The sequence below is a fragment of the Cherax quadricarinatus genome, chromosome 6 (assembly GCF_038502225.1).
Source record: "Cherax quadricarinatus isolate ZL_2023a chromosome 6, ASM3850222v1, whole genome shotgun sequence".
NCBI lineage: Eukaryota > Metazoa > Arthropoda > Malacostraca > Decapoda > Parastacidae > Cherax > Cherax quadricarinatus.
In genome coordinates, this window is record NC_091297.1 from 48,148,376 (window position 1) to 48,175,711 (window position 27,336).

At 39.9% G+C, this 27,336-nt stretch overlaps 1 protein-coding gene across 1 annotated transcript in view; it reads left to right on the forward strand.

The window, feature by feature from the left end:
* Positions 1–561: 561 nt before the first annotated feature.
* LOC128694469 (sphingomyelin phosphodiesterase) overlaps positions 562–27,336 on the forward strand; it is a 162,859-nt gene continuing 136,084 nt past the window's right edge. The window contains exons 1-4 of the mRNA XM_070081535.1: positions 562–763; positions 14,016–14,135; positions 14,402–14,628; positions 16,118–16,282. Coding sequence (XP_069937636.1) covers positions 589–763; positions 14,016–14,135; positions 14,402–14,628; positions 16,118–16,282 — 687 coding nt within the window. The 5' untranslated portion in view covers positions 562–588. The remainder of the gene's footprint in view (positions 764–14,015; positions 14,136–14,401; positions 14,629–16,117; positions 16,283–27,336) is intronic.

Below are 27,336 nucleotides of genomic sequence, written 5' to 3' on the forward strand. Positions count from 1 at the left end.
GGAAATAAGGTAGTTGATGAGTGGAACAGTCTGTCAAGTAGGGTTGTTGGAGCAAACCTTGGGTAGTTTCAAATTTAGGTTGGATAAATAAGTGAGAAAGGATGGATCTAAGTGGGACATGCACATGAGTAAATAGATTTATCAAAGTTTATTGCTTGGGTAGCGTTGAAGGTGGGTTAGGCAAATAATTCTATTAGTGAGATGGATTGTGAAGGACCTACCTAGTATGGGCCAGTGGGTCTGCTGCAGTGTTCCTCCTTTCATATGTTCTTATGACTTGTGAATGTCTTTTCTGATCTGCAAATTTTCGACGCTAATATTTATCTTCTTTATCAACTTATACCTCGTTCTGCACATTTTCGAATGCATGGCACGAGACACTGGGATCTGGTGTTACGTAATACTAGGATACCTTTATCGGAACGTTCACCTAAATGCATCTAGTTTTTACTGCACATTAATCAGAAGAATAGCCGTACCCTACGTCCTTGTCATAACAGTAAACAGAATTAGAAAAAGGCACACAAGTTGAGATAACAATGTGAACGAGTTCGAGGCGTGTGAAGGTGCAGGTGATGGAAGCATCAGATGGTAGATCCCACCTGCCTTCTGCCTACACTTCTGGAGACGCCGTGCAGCAGGACACACTTCTGGAGACGCCGTGCAGCAGGACACACTTCTGGAGACGCCGTGCAGCAGGACACACTCTGCACTATGGCCTCCACGCTCACTCTCGCTCTTCTGTTTACTGCCCTCGTCCTTGGTGAGAATTTTCTGAATATTGACTTATTATCAATGTGATTTCGGGTGGAGTAAAGATACTTCTTCGGATGCAGTGTTGCGAAGTATAAACCCGACAGCAGTTACATTGTTCCTCAACCTAATAAGAACTATATTTTTTTCTGAGGGACCATCAGGCGTTCGTTGTCTTACTTTTTTTTTTTTACATATATCTCTTGTGGCTAGTGAGTCAAATGGTCCAATTTTTGGTTTATAACTGAATTACCCAGGTTCTAAACAGGACGAGAGAGGACGGCGAGTATATTTCCTCACACATGTTGCTCCTGTTCACCTAGCAGTAAGTAGGTACCTGGGGCTTAACCAACTGTTGTGGGTCGCATCCTGGGAAAGAGGACCAAAGAACCACATGGAAATGATTGACTCCCCTGCATTATCCTGGTGCCCCGTAGCTCGATCGCCAGCGCACTCATCTCACACACTGAGGTCCGGGGGTCGATCCCCCGTACGGCTGCAAAACATTAGGACGTGTTTCCTTAAGACACCTGCTGTTCCTGTTCACCTGTCAGTAAACTGGGTACCTGGGTGTTAGTGGACTGGTGTGGGTCGCATCCTGGGACACTGACCTAATTTGCTCGAAATACTCTGCATAACAAGCTGCTTTCAGTATAGTAGTATGTCACTGATGTCAGGTAGGACTGTATGCCTTGTACATGTACTTGTAGATGCACCACGGTCAATAATTCTCTATCATTTTTTATTTATTAATAGAATAAAGTACATAAGTAAGAAAAATGTCCACTAGTCAATGTTTGTAAAGAACTGGGTAGGGAGGGGCGAAGCTGCAAATGTTCAGAAGAAACCTAATTAACAGCTGGCGACTCAGGATCAGGGACTGGAAATCCAGTCTACAAGAAAAAAAAATATATAAGACTGCGGGTTTTAAGACATCCCCAAAGACGGACTTTCAGTGGTCGCCAATTTTTTTTTTTTTTTTTTGACTTTTTCCATCATCAAACTCTTCGTTTTTCTTTCGCTCATAACTCGAGAACGCCTCATCCGACCAGCTTCAAATTTTCAGTATTTGTGTACGATAACGGAGACAAAATTCTTGGAACACTTGCATGTGTAAGTGTTCTATGACCAAAATTGTTGAACCCATTACCTGCATCTTGGAATGGCACCAATAACTGCCAAACATCCTCAGTGGCACAGCATCACGCCATCAAATAAGTTGTTTATCTCTTCTGAACGGCTTCAGTAAATTTAAATTTGCAATTAGAGTAAAGTATTAAAAAATAATTGGAATCCGTGACATAACTGGAGACTGACTCTTCTGATCGGCGTCAAATTATCACCTCTGGTGTGGTTTCCTGAACGCAAGTTTCATGCTACTACTACTACTACTACTACTACTACTACTACTACTACTACTACTACTACTACTACTACTACTACTACTACTACTACTACTACCACTACTACTACTACTACTACTACTGCTACTACCACTACTACTACTACTACTACTACCACTACTACTACTACTACTACCACTACTACCACTACTACTACTACTACTACTACTACTACTACTACTACTACTACTACTACTACTACTACTACTACTACTACTACTACTACTACTACTACTACTACCACTACTACTACTACTACTACTACTACTACTACTACTACTGCTACTACCACTACTACTACTACTACTACTACTACTACTACTACCACTACTACTACTACCACTACTACTACTACTACTACTACTACTACCACTACTACTACTACTACTACTACTACTACTACTAATAATAATAATAATAATAATAATAATAATAATAATAATAATAATAATAATAATAATAATAATAATAATAATAATAATAATAATAATAAAATAATAATAATAATAATAATAATAATAATAATAATAATAATAATAATAATAATAATAATAATAATAATAATAATAATAATAATAATAATAATAATAATAATAATAATAATAATAATAATAATAATAATAATAATAATAATAATAATAATAATAATAATAATAATAATAAAATAATAATAATAATAATAATAATAATAATAATAATAATAATAATAATAATAATAATAATAATAATAATAATAATAATAATAATAATAATAATAATAATAATAATAATAATAATAATAATAATAATAATAATAATAATAATAATAATAATAATAATAATAATAAAATAATAATAATAATAATAATAATAATAATAATAATAATAATAATAATAATAAAATAATAATAATAATAATAATAATAATAATAATAATAATAATAATAATAATAATAATAATAATAATAATAATAATAATAATAATAATAATAATAATAATAATAATAATAATAATAATAATAATAATAATAATAATAATAATATCTTTATTTCTACAAGTACATGTACAAGGTATACAGGCCTAACTAACATCAATGATATACTACTATATAGAAAGCCGCTTGTTAAGCAAAGCATTTCAGCAAATTGGTCAATTTTGTCCCAGGATGCGACCCACACCAGTCGTCTAACACCCGGGTACTTATTTAACTGATGGGTGAACATGGACAGCAGGTGTCTTAAGGAAACACTTCCTAATGTCTTCACCCGTACCGGGGATCGATCCCCGGACCTCAGGACCTCAGTATGTGAGCAGAAAGCGTTAGTAATTGAGCTATGGGACGTAAGTCCCAATTTGTTAATTTATTGAAAAAATGATGATAATCATTTGTCTTTAGTAACTAAAGAAGACTTCTGATCGACTTCAAAGTATTAATGATGATGTATGCTGTAAGAAGGTTGATGTCCCAGATTTTTAGCATGATTAGATTTTTAGATTTTGCCACCGAAGTGGCTAGCTTATTGTGCACTCCACATCCATCCTAAGGACGGATACACAAAAGGCCTAGGAACTAGGCCCCAAAAGGGCTAACAGGTGTACATTTGGATTTATATCTACATATCTATAGTTCACTTATCTGTTACAAGCAAATTTAGGGAATTTGCTTAGTATATCTGGTATCTTATTTTCATTAATAAGATATCTTGACATGTCACATAGGTTATTATACTGTCTGTCTCTGTATTCCTCAATAAGTGGACAATTAAGCACATAGTGTTCAAGAGAGTGACCATATGCCTGATCACATAATTTACATTTAGTTTGATCATCATCTGTGTGTCTCCCAAACTGCCAGAAGTACTTGTAACCAAGCCTAAGCCTGTCCACTACAACATCAGTCAGTCTGTTCACATTGCAAGTTGCTCCATAAACATACTTATCTACGTTCATGTTATCATAGTGGGTTATAGATCTACTCAGGCTTCTAACTGCATTCCTATAACAATCATCTTCATTATTTACTTCTCTCCTAATATTATTCCTAATGCTAGAAAACAGATATACCAAAGTTATATTCTACATTCTCCTTCTGGGTACTCTTCTTGGCTAACATATCAACTTTATCATGAAGGAGTAATCCAATGTGTGATGGGATCAATAGCAATTGTACATTAATTTTTTTTTCCAGGATTTTTGAGTATCTATATCTGGCTTCTCCAATGAGCATGTTGTTGGAGTCATTATATGAGTCAAGAGCCTTCAATGATGACATAGAATCAGTAATGATGATAGAGTCAAGCTCAGTGTCATAGGTTAGCTTTAGCGCCATTAGGATTGCAAACAATTCAGTTTGCAGTGTAGACGCCCAGTTGTAACTTAATTCTTATGCCTAGTTCAACAATTTATTATCGTTCCTAATCTAGGGTGTTCGGGCAAATTTGAGTTTTTAGGGAAATTGTTAAAACACTTGAAATCAGATCAGTTACTGGAGAATGCCTTTCTGATCAGCTTCAAACTTTCACTATTGTTGAACTTTATTAAAACAAAACTCACTTCCAGCTGTGTAAATTTCTATTTGAAAATTTTATTAAATGATTTGTTTCCCATGTAATAACTAGAAAATGCCTCTTTTGATCGGCTTTAAACCCTAAATGCTGGTTTATCATAATGAACAGTATTTTTTTTTATTGATTTTCGGCTGAGTGGGTGCCAACTTACCACTCTTTTTAAAAGTACCACCAGTCCGATGACATTCTTCTTTGCAAATATACAGGGTCTAAAGCCAGCAACAAACAACAAAATACCTTTCATCCGTGGACTGCTTGCAGAGGCAAAGGCAATGTTCGCGGCTTTCACTGAGACCCACATAAAGGATCACTTGGACAACGAAATATGGATCCCAGGTTACAACCTATACAGATGTGACAGAGTGAACAGGCAAAAAGGGGGGGGGGGGTTGGCCTGTACATTGCAGAGTCACTTGTTTGCACAGAACTGCTAAATGCCTCAAATGATGTAGTGGAAGTTTTAGCAGTAAAGGTCGAGAACCAAAACCTAGTCATTGTGGTAGTCTACAAGCCTCCGGATGCAACATCCCAGCAATTCCAGGAACAGCTGTTAAAAATTGACCACTGTCTGGAAAATCTTCCAGCTCCTGCACCCAACATCTTGCCCCTAGGGGATTTCAACTTAAGGCACCTAAAATGGAGGAATATAGCAAATAATATTGTTACAGTAATAACACCAGGAGGCAGCTCTGATGAAAACTCACACTCACACGAGCTTTTAAATCTCTGCACAAAATTCAATTTAAACCAGCAAATAATAGAGCCTACTAGACTGGAGAATACACTAGACCTCATCTTCACTAACAATGATGATCTGATAAGAAATGTCACCATATCAAAAACAATATACTCAGATCACAACATAATTGAGGTTCAGACATGTATGCGTGGAGCCCCAGACCGACATAATGAGACTAGTCACGAGGGAGCATTCACCAAATTCAACTTCAATAACAAAAACATAAAGTGGGACCAAGTAAACCAAGTCCTAACCGATATAAGCTGGGAAGATATACTAAGCAACGCAGACCCCAACGTATGCCTAGAACAGATTAACTTGGTGGCACTCGATGTATGCACAAGGCTTATTTATTCCTCTAAGAAAAAGGAGGAGTAGATGTAAAATAGAAAGAGACAGGCGCTCCCTTTACAGGCGACGGAAAAGAATAACAGAGCGGCTAAAAGAGGTCAATATATCTGAAACGCGTAGGGAGACACTGGTCAGAGAAATAGCAAGCATCGAACTCAAGCTAAAGGAATCTTATAGGAGTCAGGAATCGCGGGAAGAACTAAAAGCCATAAATGAAATCGAAAGAAACCCAAAGTATTTCTTCTCCTATGCCAAATCAAAGTCGAGAACAACATCCAGTATTGGGCCCCTACTTAAACAAGATGGGTCCTACACAGATGACAGCAAAGAAATGAGTGAGCTACTCAAGTCCCAATATGACTCAGTTTTTAGCAAGCCGCTAACCAGACTGAGAGTCGAAGATCAAAATGAATTTTTTATGAGAGAGCCACAAAATTTGGTTAACATAAGTCTATCCGATGTTATCCTGACGCCAAATGACTTCGAACAGGCGATAAATGACATGCCCATGCACTCTGCCCCAGGGCCAGACTCATGGAACTCCGTGTTCATCAAGAACTCGTGATATGGGCTATCACGAGCCTTTTCCATCCTATGGAGAGGGAGCATGGACACGGGGGTCGTCCCACAGTTACTAAAAACAACAGACATAGCCCCACTCCACAAAGGGGGCAGTAAAACAACAGCAAAGAACTACAGACCGATAGCACTAACATCCCATATCATAAAAATCTTTGAAAGGGTCCTAAGAAGCAAGATCACCACCCATCTAGAAACCCATCAGTTACACAACCCAGGGCAACATGGGTTTAGAACATGGCGCTCCTGTCTGTCTCAACTATTGGATCACTACGACAAGGTCCTAAATGCACTAGAAGATAAAAAGAATGCAGATGTAATATATACAGACTTTGCAAAAGCCTTCGACAAGTGTGACCATGGCGTAATAGCGCACAAAATGCGTGCTAAAGGGATAACAGGAAAAGTCGGTCGATGGATCTATAATTTCCTCACTAACAGAACACAGAGAGTAGTCGTCAACAGAGTAAAGTCCGAGGCAGCTACGGTGAAAAGCTCTGTTCCACAAGGCACAGTACTCGCTCCCATCTTGTTCCTCATCCTCATATCCGACATAGACAAGGATGTCAGCCACACCACCGTGTCTTCCTTTGCAGATTTAGTTAGTTAGTTTAATATGTTTATTATGCACCCCATACCCATCCTGTGGGCGGTAGTCAAAAGATTACAGAGGTACATAATGGGTCCAGGGACTGGGCCTCAAAGTTTTGATAGCTGAGCAAGTTACAGAGGTAATGAATTCACAATTTACAAAGGTAATGAACTCACAATTTACAAAGGTAATGAACTCCAGGTAGGTCTAGTCACAATCATGACAAGTTACAAAGGTATTTACAGATTACAGAGGTACATGACACCCGAATCTGCATGACAGTGTCTTCCATTGCAGACACTGCAAGGCTCCATGCGGACATCAACCGAATCTTTCAGTGGGCTGCAGAAAACAATATGAAGTTCAACGATGAGAAATTTCAATTACTCAGATATGGTAAACACGAGGAAATTAAATCTTCATCAGAGTACAAAACAAATTCTGGCCACAAAATAGAGCGAAACACCAACGTCAAAGACCTGGGAGTGATCATGTCGGAGGATCTCACCTTCAAGGACCATAACATTGTATCAATCGCAGATGCTAGAAAAATGACAGGATGGATAATGAGAACCTTCAAAACTAGGGAGGCCAAGCCCATGATGACACTCTTCAGGTCACTTGTTCTATCTAGGCTGGAATATTGCTGCACACTAACAGCACCTTTCAAGGCAGGTGAAATTGCCGACCTAGAAAATGTACAGAGAACCTTCACGGCGCGCATAACGGAGATAAAACACCTCAATTACTGGGAGCGCTTGAGGTTCCTAAACCTGTATTCCCTGGAACGCAGGAGGGAGAGATACATGATTATATACACCTGGAAAATCCTAGAGGGACTAGTACCGAACTTGCACACGAAAATCACTCACTACGAAAGCAAAAGACTTGGCAGACGATGCAACATCCCCCCAATAAAAAGCAGGGGTGTCACTAGCACGTTAAGAGACCATACAATAAGTGTCAGGGGCCCGAGACTGTTCAACTGCCTCCCAGCACACATAAGGGGGATTACCAACAGACCCCTGGCAGTCTTCAAGCTGGCACTGGACAAGCACCTAAAGTCGGTTCCTGATCAGCCGGGCTGTGGCTCGTACGTTGGTTTGCGTGCAGCCAGCAGCAACAGCCTGGTTGATCAGGCTGTGATCCACCAGGAGGCCTGGTCACAGACCGGTCCGCGGGGGCGTTGACCCCCGGAACTCTCTCCAGGTAAACTCCAGACTGATTCGATTTTCTTAAAAAAAAAAATACGATCCAGGATTGTTTTTTAAAACAGTTTGTGACAGAGCCAACTAGGGGAAATAACCTCCTTGACTTGGTTCTTGCCAGTAGGGAAACACTAATTAATAATCTTGAGGTTAATGATGAGCTTGGGGAAAGTGATCACAAATCACTCAGTTTTAATATATCATGGAATTCCCCTAATAATGGCAATCAAGTCTCCGTCCCTGACTTTCGCTTGGCTGATTTCATAGGACTGAAAAATTACTTAGGTGGGCTGAACTGGAATGACCTGACTAAGGGTCAGGTAGGTGGTGATGGTTGCCGATATGATGCTTTCCAGGGCATAGTTCTAGCTGCTCAGTCAAATTATGTTCCAAATAGGGAAATCAGATCAAACAAAAATGATCCTAAATGGATGAACAATAGATTAAAATATCTGATTGGTCAAAAGAGAGGCATATACAGGCAAATCAAAAGAGGAGAGGGGCAATTGAGAAATCGATATATTCAGTTAAAGAGAGAAATAAAAAAGGGAATTAGAAAAGCAAAAAGAGATTATGAGGTTAAAGTTGCAAGAGAATCGAAGACTAACCCAAAAGGATTCTTTCAGGTATACAGAAGTAAGATCAGGGACAAGATAGGCCCACTCAAAAGTTCCTCGGGTCAGCTCACTGACAGTGATAAGGAAATGTGTAGAATTTTTAACACATACTTCCTCTCAGTTTTTACACAGGAGGATACCAGCGATATTCCAGTAATGATAAATTATGTAGAACAGGACGATAATAAACTGTGCACGATTAGGGTCACAAGTGACATGGTCCTTAGGCAAATAGATAAATTAAAACCTAAGGGTTCTAAAGGAATGTAAAGAGGAGCTTAGCACACCTTTGGCTAATCTTTTCAACATATCACTACAAACTGGCATGGTGCCAGATAAGTGGAAAATGGCAAATGTGATACCTATTTTCAAAACAGGTGACAGGTCCTTAGCTTCGAACTATAGACCAATAAGCCTAACCTCCATAGTGGGAAAATTTATGGAATCAATAATTGCCGAGGCAGTTCGTAGCCACCTTGAAAAGCATAAATTAATCAACGAATCTCAGCATGGTTTTACAAAGGGGCGTTCCTGCCTTACGAATTTATTAACTTTTTTCACTAAGGTATTTGAGGAGGTAGATCATGGTAATGAATATGATATTGTGTATATGGACTTCATTAAGGCTTTTGACAGGGTCCCACATCAGAGACTATTGAGGAAAATTAAAGCACATGGAATAGGAGGAGAAATTTTTTCCTGGATAGAGGCATGGTTGACAAATAGGCAGCAGAGAGTTTGCATAAATGGGGAGAAATCAGAGTGGGGAAGTGTCACGAGCGGTGTTCCACAGGGGTCAGTGTTGGGCCCCCTGCTGTTCACAATCTACATAAACGACATAGATGAGGGCATAAAGAGCGACATCGGCAAGTTTGCCGATGACACCAAAATAGGCCGTCGAATTCATTCTGACGAGGACATTCGAGCACTCCAGGAAGATTTGAATAGACTGATGCAGTGGTCGGAGAAGTGGCAGATGCAGTTTAATATAGACAAATGCAAAGTTCTAAATGTTGGACAGGACAATAACCATGCCACATATAAACTAAATAATGTAGATCTTAATATTACGGATTGCGAAAAAGATTTAGGAGTTCTGGTTAGCAGTAATCTGAAACCAAGACAACAGTGCATAAGTGTTCGCAATAAAGCTAATAGAATCCTTGGCTTCATATCAAGAAGCATAAATAATAGGAGTCCTCAGGTTGTTCTTCAACTCTATACATCCTTGGTTAGGCCTCATTTAGATTATGCTGCACAGTTTTGGTCACCTTATTACAGAATGGATATAAATTCTCTGGAAAATGTACAAAGGAGGATGACAAAGTTGATCCCATGTATCAGAAACCTTCCCTATGAGGATAGACTAAGGGCCCTGAATCTGCACTCTCTAGAAAGACGTAGAATTAGGGGGGATATGATTGAGGTGTATAAATGGAAGACAGGAATAAATAAAGGGGATGTAAATAGTGTGCTGAAAATATCTAGCCTAGACAGGACTCGCAGCAATGGTTTTAAGTTGGAAAAATTCAGATTCAGGAAGGATATAGGAAAGTACTGGTTTGGTAATAGAGTTGTGGATGAGTGGAACAAACTCCCAAGTACCGTTATAGAGGCCAGAACATTGTGTAGCTTTAAAAATAGGTTGGATAAATACATGAGTGGATGTGGGTGGGTGTGAGTTAGACCTGATAGCTTGTGCTACCAGGTCGGTTGCCGTGTTCCTCCCTTAAGTCAATGTGACCTGACCTGACTGGGTTGGGTGCATTGGCTTAAGCCGGTAGGAGACTTGGACCTGCCTCGGATGGGCCAGTAGGCCTTCTGCAGTGTTCCTTCGTTCTTATGTTCTTATGTTCTTATAAATGAGAAAAGAAAATTGAAAAAGTGTATTTTTAGGGCGTTTTAAAATTCAATGAGGACAGACTTTCCTATCTGCAGGATACTAGTGCCTCTGAGATAATAATGAAATGGCTCTTCAGTTTAGCTTCCAAACTGGTGTTTCTTAGTGGAACAAAATTCGGGCTGCCTATGTCCTAATTGTTCATTTTTTTAATTGAAGGAACTGGGACATTAATTTTCATATTATGACCTGTGGATGTCTCTTTGATTTGCTTCAGATATTTAGTGTTGATATTTCCCTGCATTACAAACTTATACTGCACTCTGCATTATTCCAGTGGAGAGCACTGAGGTACAAGACACTGAGTTATGATAAACTGGAATATCATTCTGGGATCGTGCAGCGACTGAAACACATCTAATTAAGTGCTAAATATATTTGGATCATTAGGCAGAGGCAATAACAAAGGCTTGAGCATCTGTCCCCTGAGGAGAGTACTTGTCCAATTGGTCCTTAACCTCTTCTCATTAAGGAAATAAAGAATCCAAGATCACATTCTCTAGCATGGAACGAGAACATGAAACTCTTAGACAATAACTCCAATACATATGTAGGTAAAATTTATAATTCAGTTATTACACACTAGAACAACCTGCCCTCCGAGGTTGTAACTACAAAAAACAATTCAGTACTTTAAGTGCTTCTAGTCTTTCATCAAAGTGTTTGTTTCTTAATGAAGATAAGAGCTTTGTCGTCCGTATCTGTACCTTGGTAGTTTATCTTTGTTATATAATATTCAAGGTAAGGGCTGATAACTGCAATATAAAATATTAATGTTATAAGAGAGGTTATATAAGCGACAAGTTGATAAAAATAAATAGTTTGTTGTGCCGTAGGTCATTGTTAGTGCCTTCTCTGGGGTGTATTTTTTATCGATTAATTCGTTTCCAGATATTATATAACCCGGCTTGTCAATGTTGCATTCAAAATTCACTACTTTGCACTTCACGTTGAAATACATTATCCTCGCTGCAACCATTACACGAACCCACCCAGGTCTCTGAGTACTATCCAGGTCTCTGAGTACTATCCAGGTCTCTGAATACTATCCAGGTCTCTGAGTACTATCCAGGTCTCTGAATACTATCCAGGTCTCTGAATACTATCCAGGTCTCTGAGTACTATACAGGTCTCTGAGTACTATCCAGGACTCTGAGTACTATCCAGGTCTCTGAATACTATCCAGGTCTCTGAATACTATCCAGGTCTCTGAGTACTATCCAGGTCTCTGAATACTATCCAGGTCTCTGAATACTATCCAGGTCTCTGAGTACTATCCAGGTCTCTGAATACTATCCAGGTCTCTGAATACTATCCAGGTCTCTGAATACTATCCAGGTCTCTGAGTACTATCCAGGTCTCTGAGTACTATCCAGGTCTCTGAGTACTATCCAGGTCTCTGAGTACTATCCAGGTCTCTGAGTACTATCCAGGTCTCTGAGTACTATCCAGGTCTCTGAATACTATCCAGGTCTCTGAATACTATCCAGGTCTCTGAGTACTATCCAGGTCTCTGAATACTATCCAGGTCTCTGAATACTATCCAGGTCTCTGAATACTATCCAGGTCTCTGAATACTATCCAGGTCTCTGAGTACTATCCAGGTCTCTGAGTACTATCCAGGTCTCTGAGTACTATCCAGGTCTCTGAATACTATCCAGGTCTCTGAATACTATCCAGGTCTCTGAGTACTATCCAGGTCTCTGAGTACTATCCAGGTCTCTGAGTACTATCCAGGTCTCTGAATACTATCCAGGTCTCTGAATACTATCCAGGTCTCTGAGTACTATCCAGGTCTCTGAATACTATCCAGGTCTCTGAATACTATCCAGATCTCTGAATACTATCCAGGTTTCTGAACACTATCCAGGTCTCTGAATACTATCCAGGTCTCTGAATACTATCCAGGTCTCTGAATACTATCCAGGTCTCTGAATACTATCCAGGTCTCTGAATACTATCCAGGTCTCTGAATACTATCCAGGTCTCTGAACACTATCCAGGTCTCTGAATACTATCCAGGTCTCTGAATACTATCCAGGTCTCTGAATACTATCCAGGTCTCTGAATACTATCCAGGTCTCTGAATACTATCCAGGTCTCTGAATACTATCCAGGTCTCTGAATACTATCCAGGTCTCTGAGTACTATCCAGGTCTCTGAGTACTATCCAGGTCTCTGAGTACTATCCAGGTCTCTGAATACTATCCAGGTCTCTGAATACTATCCAGGTCTCTGAGTACTATCCAGGTCTCTGAGTACTATCCAGGTCTCTGAGTACTATCCAGGTCTCTGAATACTATCCAGGTCTCTGAATACTATCCAGGTCTCTGAGTACTATCCAGGTCTCTGAATACTATCCAGGTCTCTGAATACTATCCAGATCTCTGAATACTATCCAGGTTTCTGAACACTATCCAGGTCTCTGAATACTATCCAGGTCTCTGAATACTATCCAGGTCTCTGAATACTATCCAGGTCTCTGAATACTATCCAGGTCTCTGAATACTATCCAGGTCTCTGAATACTATCCAGGTCTCTGAACACTATCCAGGTCTCTGAATACTATCCAGGTCTCTGAATACTATCCAGGTCTCTGAATACTATCCAGGTCTCTGAATACTATCCAGGTCTCTGAATACTATCCAGGTCTCTGAATACTATCCAGGTCTCTGAATACTATCCAGGTCTCTGAATACTATCCAGGTCTCTGAATACTATCCAGGTCTCTGAATACTATCCAGGTCTCTGAATACTATCCAGGTATCTGAATACTATCCAGGTCTCTGAATACTATCCAGGTATCTGAATACTATCCAGGTCTCTGAATACTATCCAGGTCTCTGAATACTATCCAGGTCTCTGAATACTATCCAGGTTCTTCATCATAATTTTGTGTTTCACTTTGCATTTTTCTAAATATTCCGTGTAAATTAGGAAACAGTTTGGGTCGAGTCTCTATACCCTAGAAACACTAGTTTTTAAGTTCAGTCAGTCACGGCAGTTGCTGACCTCAGTTAGATCAACGACGACACCAGGTTAATTAGTGGCTTTTAGATAACCTAAATATTATAATCTTAATGGAGAGAACTAGTATAAAATACCGACACAATGGAAAGAGTGTAATGAGATCATTATTAGACAACAACATTCAACCATACAATAAGCTTTTCAAAGTCACGAAAAAAGTTCACTGCGAGGGTAAAAGATTGTCTATGAAGCATCTCATTACACGGCATTTCTATCTCTGTTTCCATGTCATTCATAATCTTGAAAGAATGGTGAAGGGTTATTTCATGAAACTAGGATGTTGTATCATCTTACAGGTGCTGGCGTTCCCCTGAACAATGAGGTGGACATCTTCAACGAGAAAGAACTAGCTAAAGAGTTCCACAACGCCTTTCAAAGTGGCTTCGCCAGCAGCAGCCTCAAGCAGGTCGCTCACGGTAAGTTGCCGCTTCATCCATCACTACCCATCCAATGTCCTATAATTATCTTTCAAGAGAGGATATGAAAGAAATTTTATGACTGCTCAGTAAATTTTCATCGACTGTTCATGATCCTATGTTGATTGATTCCTCGTCCCCGGTTCTGTAATGACTGCCCCATCGAAAGACGAAGTTCGTGTCCCAGGTTCTGTGGTGATCGATCGTTTGTGTCGCCTTTTTCATCATGACTAATCTCTCAATAGATGCTTTTTGTGTCTCTTCAGAACTAAACTTTGAGAATCTTTTGCTTGGAGACTCGCAGTGGGAGACGAGAGAAGGTGGCTCCATCACCCTCCTGTGTCTGACTTGCCAGGCCGGGGTCAGCGAGCTACTTCACATGGTCAACAACGGCACCAGCCCCGACATTATTGTCGATGGTATCGTGGCCCTCTGTGTCGACCTTGGTATCGCCAACCACGTCATGTGCGACAGTTTAATCAAGGAGGTCGAGGTGAGATTCTTATCCTAATTTTAATTCTTAGGAGGTTGTGTTAGGCCTCATGATTTATGTTCATTAATTAATTTAAATGTGAAATGAATCATGTTGTGCCGCCTGAGAGGCTAATTTATCGTGCGTCACATGCTTGTTCGTCAGCGGTAACTCAAACAACTGTACTACAGAGATCACAGTGAGCGTTGCCAGACCTTACTGGACTTATCACTGAAAGTTTTTCTAGACCTAGGCCAGACTGTATCTACGATCCATCCAGTTACTGGCCTGAGCCAACGTTAGTTATCTGCCTGAGCAACGAACTTATAATCCAGGTCAGATAACAATTTTCCTCATGTGAGACCCTGAGACTGGTCAGTCAGCTGAATGTGCCGTAAACAACTTTCAATAATTAACAATACATTATATAATCTTATCTCTAGTGAGAGTGATAGCGTCCAGTCCCTGAACCCATTATGTACCTATACAATCCTTGCACAATCCCCCAAAGGATGAATATGGACGCACAATAAAGATAACAAACTAACTGATAGCGTTGACTAGTACATAACATACTGAACAAACCCAATTTTTATGACTTAACGTAATCTAATTTGAGGTAAGTAATTTATTTCAGGATAAACTTTACAGATGCTTTCATATATTGATGATTTATTTTTCTACCATAATTACATTAAGTATAAGAGTACGACAGGCAAGAGTAGTATTAAATTATTAAAGTTTAATATGTGAGTCAACAACAACAACAATGACAATCTTCACAAGGTGTATACATCGAAAAGTATTTCTCTCAGCATATATATTCTGAGACTAATTTCATCCCTATTACAGGGATTAAAGTATTCTTGTCTGATGGTGTAAAGGTTACGTACAGCTTTAATGACCCTCGTGTAGTCCACAGGCTTAAAGATCAATTAACCAACTACGGTGTCCCGAGGCCTGGTAGGCAACACTCTCTCCTCTCCCAGTGTCCGTGGATCGATCCTCGGCAAGGGTGGAAACACTTGGCGTGTTTCCTTGCACGTGTCCCCGTTCATCTAGCAAGCAAGTAGGTACCTGGGTGTTAGTCGATTGGTGTGGGTCGCATCCTGGGGACAAGATTTAAGGACCCCAATGGAAATAAGACAGTCCTCGAAGACACACTGACTTTCTTGGCTTATCCTGGGTGGCTAACCCTCCGGGGTTAAAAATCCGAACAAAATCTTATCTTAACAAAGTTTATCCCCCCTCCCCCCCAGGGAACAAAGGTTTGAAAAGACCATGAGATACGCGACATGTAATTGTTCATTGTCACTGTAACTTGTTTAGCATCAGAAACTTTTGGGCCCCGTCCCTGGACTCACTATGTGCTTCTGTAATCTTTTTGATTATCACCCACATGAAGGGTATGGCTGGTGCATAATGAAGATATTAAATTAACTACACAACATTTCTAGCAGTATGGTTTATGAGGTTAGCACAAACCAACAAAATTAATTTTGACCTCCAGCCTCAGTTACTGTGGATCCTGGAGAACCGAGAGCTGACTGCCAACGATGTGTGTGGGATGGTTCTTGTCGGGTTTGGATGCCACACTAACAACCCAGATAGGGTGTGGGACGTGGCCCTTCCTGACGTACCCAAACCTCCGGTCATAGACCCCGTCCTACCAGAGGTAAGATAAGATAGGATAATATAAACTTTATACAGCTTCGCTACAAATGAATTTACTGATCGGATATCAAGCTTTGCATTTGCATTAAAGATTTATATTATCAAGTCAAGACTTGATGATGGTACAAGACTGGCTGAAACGTACTGAAAAGTTTCCCCTCTGAATTGTGGTACAACACTGGATTTGCAGATTGTTATACATTAACACAATGTTCACAGTAAACACAGAATTGTCATAAACATTTGTAGTGAATTATGTAAACTTAACGTTGAGTATTATAACGTCTTTGTACAGCAGATAATACACACACACACACACACACTATATACACACACACTATACACACACACACACACACACACTATATACACACACACTATATACACACACACACACACACACACACACACACACACATATATATATATATATATATATATATATATATATATATATATATATATATATATATATATATATACATATATATATATATATATATATATATATATATATATATATATATATATATATAAACTTCAAAACACAATGGAAATAAGCTTCTGTGAGTTTATTTTGGGGTCATCTTCAGCAATTTACACACATGCTAAACTATATATGATAATAGCACTTGCGTGCGCCTGTACCTAAACAGACTTACATACTTAACAGACATGTGAAGGAAAAACACAATGTAACACACAGTCAGAGGTTCTCTTGTTACATTCAAGACAACATCACTAAACACAATGAACAGAAGTATGGCTACTGCTTGTAGGATTGTAATTACTGTACAAATTCTCCATCACACAGGATGATTTACCTGTCATATTCCATCACACTGTATGACTTATCTGTCATATTCCATCACACTGGATGACTTACCTGTCATATTCCATCACACTGGATGACTTACCTGTCATATTCCATTACACTGGATGACTTACCTGTCATATTCCATCACACTGGATGACTTACCTGTCATATTCCATTACACTGGATGACTTACCTGTCATATTCCATCACACTGGATGACTTACCTGTCATATTCCATTACACTGGATGATTTTCCTGTCATATTCCATCACACTGGATGACTTACCTGTCATATTCCATCACACAGGATGATTTACCTGTCATATTCCATTACACTGGATGACTTACCTGTCATATTAAATCACACTTGATGACTTACCTGTCACATTCCATCACACTGGATGACTTGCCTGTCATATTCCATCACACTGGATGACTTACCTGTCACATTCCATCACACTGGATGACTTACCTGTCATATTAAATCACACTGGATGACTTACCTGTCATATTCCATCACACTGGATGACTTACCTGTCATATTCCATCACACTGGATGACTTACCTGTCACATTCCATCACACTGGATGACTTACCTGTTATATTCCATCACACTGGATGACTTACCTGTCATATTCCATCACACTGGATGACTTACCTGTCATATTCCATCAGACATGATGACTTACTTGTCATATTCCATCAGACATGATGACTTACCTGTCATATTCCATCAGACATGAGGGCTTACCTGTCATATTCCATCAGACATGATGACTTACCTGTCATATTCCATCAGACATGATGACTTACCTGTCATATTCCATCAGACATGAGGGCTTACATGTCATATTCCATCAGACATGATGACTTACCTGTCATATTCCATCAGACATGAGGGCTTACATGTCATATTCCATCAGACATGATGACTTACCTGCTATATTCCATCACACTGGATGACTTACCTGCTACATTCCATCACACTGGATGACTTACCTGCTACATTCCATCACACTGGATGACTTACCTGTCATATTCCATCACACTGGATGACTTACGTGTCATATTCCATAACACTGGATGACTTACGTGTCATATTCCATAACACTGGAAGACTTACGTGTCATATTCCATAACACTGGATGACTTACGTGTCATATTCCATCACACAGGATGACTTACCTGCTATATTCCATCACACTGGATGACTTACCTGCTATATTCCATCACACTGGATGATTTACCTGTCATATTCCATCACACTGCATGACTTATCTGTCATATTCCATCACACTGGATGACTTACCTGTCATATTCCATCACACTGGATGACTTACCTGTCATATTCCATTACACTGGATGACTTACCTGTCATATTCCATCACACTGCATGACTTATCTGTCATATTCCATCACACTGGATGACTTACCTGTCATATTCCATCACACTGGATGACTTACCTGTCATATTCCATTACACTGGATGACTTACCTGTCATATTCCATCACACTGGATGATTTACCTGTCATATTCCATCACACTGGATGATTTTCCTGTCATATTCCATCACACTGGATGACTTACCTGTCATATTCCATCACACAGGATGATTTACCTGTCATATTCCATCACACAGGATGACTTACCTGCTATATTCCATCACACTGGATGACTTACCTGTCATATTCCATCACACTGCATGACTTATCTGTCATATTCCATCACACTGGATGACTTACCTGTGATATTCCATCACACTGGATGACTTACCTGTCATATTCCATTACACTGGATGACTTACCTGTCATATTCCATCACACTGGATGATTTACGTGTCATATTCCATCACACTGGATGATTTTCCTGTCATATTCCATCACACTGGATGACTTACCTGTCATATTCCATCACACAGGATGATTTACCTGTCATATTCCATTACACTGGATGACTTACCTGTCATATTCCATCACACTGGATGATTTACCTGTCATATTCCATCACACTGGATGATTTTCCTGTCATATTCCATCACACTGGATGACTTACCTGTCATATTCCATCACACAGGATGATTTACCTGTCATATTCCATTACACTGGATGACTTACCTGTCATATTAAATCACACTTGATGACTTACCTGTCACATTCCATCACACTGGATGACTTACCTGTCATATTCCATCACACTGGATGACTTACCTGTCACATTCCATCTCACTGGATGACTTACCTGTCATATTAAATCACACTGGATGACTTACCTGTCATATTCCATCACACTGGATGACTTACCTGTCATATTCCATCACACTGGATGACTTACCTGTCACATTCCATCACACTGGATGACTTACCTGTTATATTCCATCACACTGGATGACTTACCTGTCATATTCCATCACACTGGGTGACTTACCTGTCATATTCCATCAGACATGATGACTTACCTATCATATTCCATCAGACATGATGACTTACCTGTCATATTCCATCAGACATGAGGGCTTACCTGTCATATTCCATCAGACATGATGACTTACCTGTCATATTCCATCAGACATGATGACTTACCTGTCATATTCCATCAGACATGATGACTTACCTGTCATATTCCATCAGACATGAGGGCTTACCTGTCATATTCCTTCAGACATGATGACTTACCTGTCATATTCCATCAGACATGAGGGCTTACATGTCATATTCCATCAGACATGATGACTTACCTGTCATATTCCATCAGACATGAGGGCTTACATGTCATATTCCATCAGACATGATGACTTACCTGTCATATTCCATCAGACATGATGACTTACCTGTCATATTCCATCAGACATGATGACTTACCTGTCATATTCCATCAGACATGATGACTTACCTGTCATATTCCATCAGACATGAGGGCTTACCTGTCATATTCCGTCAGACATGATGACTTACCTGTCATATTCCATCAAACAGGATGACTTACCTGTCATATTCCATCACACTGGATGACTTACCTGCTATATTTCATCAAACAGGATGACTTACCTGTCATATTCCATCACACTGGATGACTTACCTGCTATATTCCATCAAACAGGATGACTTACCTGCTATATTCCATCACACTGGATGACTTACCTGCTATATTCCATCACACTGGATGACTTACCTGCTATATTCCATCAAACAGGATGACTTACCTGCTATATTCCATCAAACAGGATGACTTACCTGCTATATTCCATCAAACAGGATGACTTACCTGCTATATTCCATCAAACAGGATGACTTACCTGCTATATTCCATCAAACAGGATGACTTACCTGCTATATTCCATCAAACAGGATGACTTACCTGCTATATTCCATCAAACAGGATGACTTACCTGTCATATTCCATCAAACAGGATGACTTACCTGCTATATTCCATCACACAGGATGACTTACCTGCTATATTCCATCACACAGGATGACTTACCTGCTATATTCCATCACACTGGATGACTTACCTGTCATATTCCATCACACTGGATGACTTACCTGCTATATTCCATCACACAGGATGACTTACCTGCTATATTCCATCACACTGGATGACTTACCTGTCATATTCCATCACAAAGGATGACTTACCTGCTATATTCCATCACACAGGATGACTTACCTGTCATATTCCATCACACTGGATGACTTACCTGTCATATTCCATCACTCTGGATGACTTACCTCTCATATTCCATCACACAGGATGACTTACCTGTCATATTCCATCACACTGGATGACTTACCTGCTATATTCCATCACACAGGATGACTTACCTCCTATATCCCATCACACTGGATGACTTACCTGTCATATTCCATCACACTGGATGACTTACCTGCTATATTCCATCACACAGGATGACTTACCTCTCACATTCCATCACACAGGATGACTTACCTGCTATATTCCATCACACTGGATGACTTACCTGCTATATTCCATCACACAGGATAACTTACCTGCTATATTCCATCACACAGGATGACTTACCTGTCATATTCCATCACACTGGATGACTTACCTGCTATATTCCATCGCACTGGATGACTTACCTACTATATTCCATCACACTGGATGACTTACCTGCTATATTCCATCACACTGGATGACTTACCTGCAATATACCATCACACTGCATGACTTACCAGCTATATTATATCGCACTGGATGACTTACCTGCTATATTCCATCACACTGGATGACTTACCTGCTATATTCCATCACACTGGATGACTCACCTGTCATATTCCATCACAAAGGATGACTTACCTATTACATTCCATCACACTGGATCACTTACATTTCATATCCCATCGCACTGGATGACTTACCTGCTACATTCCATCACAAAGGATGACTTACCTGGTATATTCCATCACACAGGATGACTTACCTGTCATATTCCATCACACTGGATGACTTACCTGTCATATTCCATCACTCTGGATGACTTACCTCTCATATTCCATCACACAGGATGACTTACCTGTCATATTCCATCACACTGGATGACTTACCTGTCATATTCCATCACTCTGGATGACTTACCTCTCATATTCCATCACGCTGGATGACTTACCTCTCATATTCCATCACACTGGATGACTTACCTGTCATATTCCATCACACTGGATGACTTACCTGTCATATTCCATCACTCTGGATGACTTACCTCTCATATTCCATCACACAGGATGACTTACCTGTCATATTCCATCACACTGGATGACTTACCTGTCATATTCCATCACTCTGGATGACTTACCTCTCATATTCCATCACGCTGGATGACTTACCTCTCATATTCCATCACACAGGATGACTTACCTGTCATATTCCATCACACTGGATGACTTACCTGTCATATTCCATCACTCTGGATGACTTACCTCTCATATTCCATCACGCTGGATGACTTACCTCTCATATTCCATCACACTGGATGACTTACGTGTTATATTCCATCACACTGGATGACTTACCTGCTATGTTCCATCACACTGGATGACTTATGTGCCATATTCCATCACAATGGATGACTTACCTGCTATATTCCATCACACTGGATGACTTACCTGTCATATTCCATCACACTGGATGACTTACCTCTCATATTCCATCACACTGGATGACTTATGTGTTATATTCCATCACACTGGATGACTTACCTGCTATATTCCATCACACTGGATGACTTATGTGCCATATTCCATCACAATGGATGACTTACCTGCTATATTCCATCACACTGGATGACTTACCTGTCATATTCCAACACACTGGATGACTTACGTATCATATTCCATAACACTGGATGACTTACTTGTCATATTCCATCACACTGGATGACTTACCTGCTACATTCCATCACACTGGATGGCTTACATGCTATTTTCCATCACACCGGATGACTTACCTGCTATATTCCATCACACTGGATGACTTACCTGCTATATTCCATCACACAGGATGACTTACCTGCTATATTCCATCACACAGGATGACTTACCTGATATATTCCATCACACTGGATGACTTACCTGCTATATTCCATCACACTGGATGACTTACCTGATATATTCCATCACACAGGATGACTTACCTGCTATATTCCATCACACTGGATGACTTACTTATCATATTCCATCACACTGGATGACTTACCTGCTATATTCCATCACACAGGATGACTTACCTGCTATATTCCATCACACTGGATGACTTACTTATCATATTCCATCACACTGGATGATTTACCTGTCATATTCCATCACACTGGATGAATTACCTGCTATATTCCATCACACAGGATGACTTACCTGCTATATTCCATCACACTAGATGACTTACCTGCTATATTTCATCACACTGGATGACTTACCTGCTACATTCCATCACACTGGATGACTTACCTGCTACATTCCATCACACTGGATGACTTACCTGTCATATTCCATCACACTGGATGATTTACCTGTCATATTCCATCACACAGGATGACTTACCTGTCATATTCCATCACACAGGATGACTTACCTGCTATATTCCATCACACTGGATGATTTACCTGTCATATTCCATCACACTGGATGATTTACCTGTCATATTCCATCACACAGGATGACTTACCTGCTATATTCCATCACACTGGATGACTTACCTGTCATATTCCATCACACTGCATGACTTATCTGTCATATTCCATCACACTGGATGACTTACCTGTCATATTCCATCACACTGGATGACTTACCTGTCATATTCCATTACACTGGATGACTTACCTGTCATATTCCATCACACTGGATGATTTACCTGTCATATTCCATCACACTGGATGATTTTCCTGTCATATTCCATCACACTGGATGACTTACCTGTCATATTCCATCACACAGGATGATTTACCTGTCATATTCCATTACACTGGATGACTTACCTGTCATATTAAATCACACTTGATGACTTACCTGTCACATTCCATCACACTGGATGACTTACCTGTCATATTCCATCACACTGGATGACTTACCTGTCACATTCCATCTCACTGGATGACTTACCTGTCATATTAAATCACACTGGATGACTTACCTGTCATATTCCATCACACTGGATGACTTACCTGTCATATTCCATCACACTGGATGACTTACCTGTCACATTCCATCACACTGGATGACTTACCTGTTATATTCCATCACACTGGATGACTTACCTGTCATATTCCATCACACTGGATGACTTACCTGTCATATTCCATCAGACATGATGACTTACCTATCATATTCCATCAGACATGATGACTTACCTGTCATATTCCATCAGACATGAGGGCTTACCAGTCATATTCCATCAGACATGATGACTTACCTGTCATATTCCATCAGACATGATGACTTACCTGTCATATTCCATCAGACATGAGGGCTTACATGTCATATTCCATCAGACATGATGACTTACCTGTCATATTCCATCAGACATGATGACTTACCTGTCATATTCCATCAGACATGATGACTTACCTGTCATATTCCATCAGACATGATGACTTACCTGTCATATTCCGTCAGACATGATGACTTACCTGCTATATTCCATCACACTGGATGACTTACCTGCTATATTCCATCACACTGGATGACTTACCTGCTATATTCCATTACACAGGATTACTTACCTGCTATATTCCATCACACTGGATGACTTACCTGTCATATTCCATCACACTGGATGACTTATCTGCTATATTCCATCAAACAGGATGACTTACCTGTCATATTCCATCACACTGGATGACTTATCTGCCATATTCCATCACACTGGATGACTTACCTGCTTTATTCCATCACACTGGATGACTTACCTGCTACATTCCATCACACTGGATGACTTACCTGCTATATTCCATCACACTGGATGACTTACCTGCTATATTCCATCACACTGGATGACTTACCTGCTACATTCCATCACACTGGATGACTTACCTGCTATATTCCATCACACAGGATGACTTACCTGCTACATTCCATCACACAGGATGACTTACCTGCTATATTCCATCACACTGGATGACTTACCTGTCATATTCCATCACACTTGATGACTTACCTGCTATATTCCATCACACTGGATGACTTACCTGTCATATTCCATCACACAGGATGACTTACCTCTCACATTCCATCACACAGGATGACTTACCTGCTATATTCCATCACACAGGATAACTTACCTGCTATATTCCATCACACAGGATGATTTACCTGTCATATTCCATCACACTGGATGACTTACCTGCTATATTCCATCACACTGGATGACTTACCTGCAATATACCATCACACTGCATGACTTACCAGCTATATTCCATCACACAGGATGACTTACCTGCTATATTCCATCACACTGGATGACTAACCTGTCATATTCCATCACAAAGGATGACTTACCTCCTACATTCCATCACACTGGATGACTTACCTGTCATATTCCATCACACTGGATGACTTACCTGCAATATACCATCACACTGCATGACTTACCAGCTATATTCCATCGCACTGGATGACTTACCTGCTATATTCCATCACACTGGATGACTTACCTGCTATATTCCATCACACTGGATGACTCACCTGTCATATTCCATCACAAAGGATGACTTACCTCCTACATTCCATCACACTGGATGACTTACCTGTCATATTCCATCACACTGGATGACTTACCTGTCATATTCCATCACTCTGGATGACTTACCTCTCATATTCCATCACACAGGATGACTTACCTGATATATTCCATCACACTGGATGACTTACCTGTCATATTCCATCACGCTGGATGACTTACCTCTCATATTCCATCACACTGGATGACTTATGTGTTATATTCCATCACACTGGATGACTTACCTGCTATATTCCATCACACTGGATGACTCACCTGTCATATTCCATCACAAAGGATGACTTACCTATTACATTCCATCACACTGGATCACTTACATTTCATATCCCATCGCACTGGATGACTTACCTGCTACATTCCATCACAAAGGATGACTTACCTGCTATATTCCATCACACAGGATGACTTACCTGTCATATTCCATCACACTGGATGACTTACCTGTCATATTCCATCACTCTGGATGACTTACCTCTCATATTCCATCACACAGGATGACTTACCTGTCATATTCCATCACACTGGATGACTTACCTGTCATATTCCATCACTCTGGATGACTTACCTCTCATATTCCATCACGCTGGATGACTTACCTCTCATATTCCATCACACTGGATGACTTACCTGTCATATTCCATCACACTGGATGACTTACCTGTCATATTCCATCACTCTGGATGACTTACCTCTCATATTCCATCACACAGGATGACTTACCTGTCATATTCCATCACACTGGATGACTTACCTGTCATATTCCATCACTCTGGATGACTTACCTCTCATATTCCATCACGCTGGATGACTTACCTCTCATATTCCATCACACAGGATGACTTACCTGTCATATTCCATCACACTGGATGACTTACCTGTCATATTCCATCACTCTGGATGACTTACCTCTCATATTCCATCACGCTGGATGACTTACCTCTCATATTCCATCACACTGGATGACTTACGTGTTATATTCCATCACACTGGATGACTTACCTGCTATGTTCCATCACACTGGATGACTTATGTGCCATATTCCATCACAATGGATGACTTACCTGCTATATTCCATCACACTGGATGACTTACCTGTCATATTCCATCACACTGGATGACTTACCTTTCATATTCCATCACACTGGATGACTTATGTGTTATATTCCATCACACTGGATGACTTACCTGCTATATTCCATCACACTGGATGACTTATGTGCCATATTCCATCACAATGGATGACTTACCTGCTATATTCCATCACACTGGATGACTTACCTGTCATATTCCAACACACTGGATGACTTACGTATCATATTCCATAACACTGGATGACTTACTTGTCATATTCCATCACTCTGGATGACTTACCTGCTACATTCCATCACACTGGATGGCTTACATGCTATTTTCCATCACACCGGATGACTTACCTGCTATATTCCATCACACTGGATGACTTACCTGCTATATTCCATCACACAGGATGACTTACCTGCTATATTCCATCACACAGGATGACTTACCTGATATATTCCATCACACTGGATGACTTACCTGCTATATTCCATCACACTGGATGACTTACCTGATATATTCCATCACACAGGATGACTTACCTGCTATATTCCATCACACTGGATGACTTACTTATCATATTCCATCACACTGGATGACTTACCTGCTATATTCCATCACACAGGATGACTTACCTGCTATATTCCATCACACTGGATGACTTACTTATCATATTCCATCACACTGGATGATTTACCTGTCATATTCCATCACACTGGATGAATTACCTGCTATATTCCATCACACAGGATGACTTACCTGCTATATTCCATCACACTAGATGACTTACCTGCTATATTTCATCACACTGGATGACTTACCTGCTACATTCCATCACACTGGATGACTTACCTGCTACATTCCATCACACTGGATGACTTACCTGTCATATTCCATCACACTGGATGATTTACC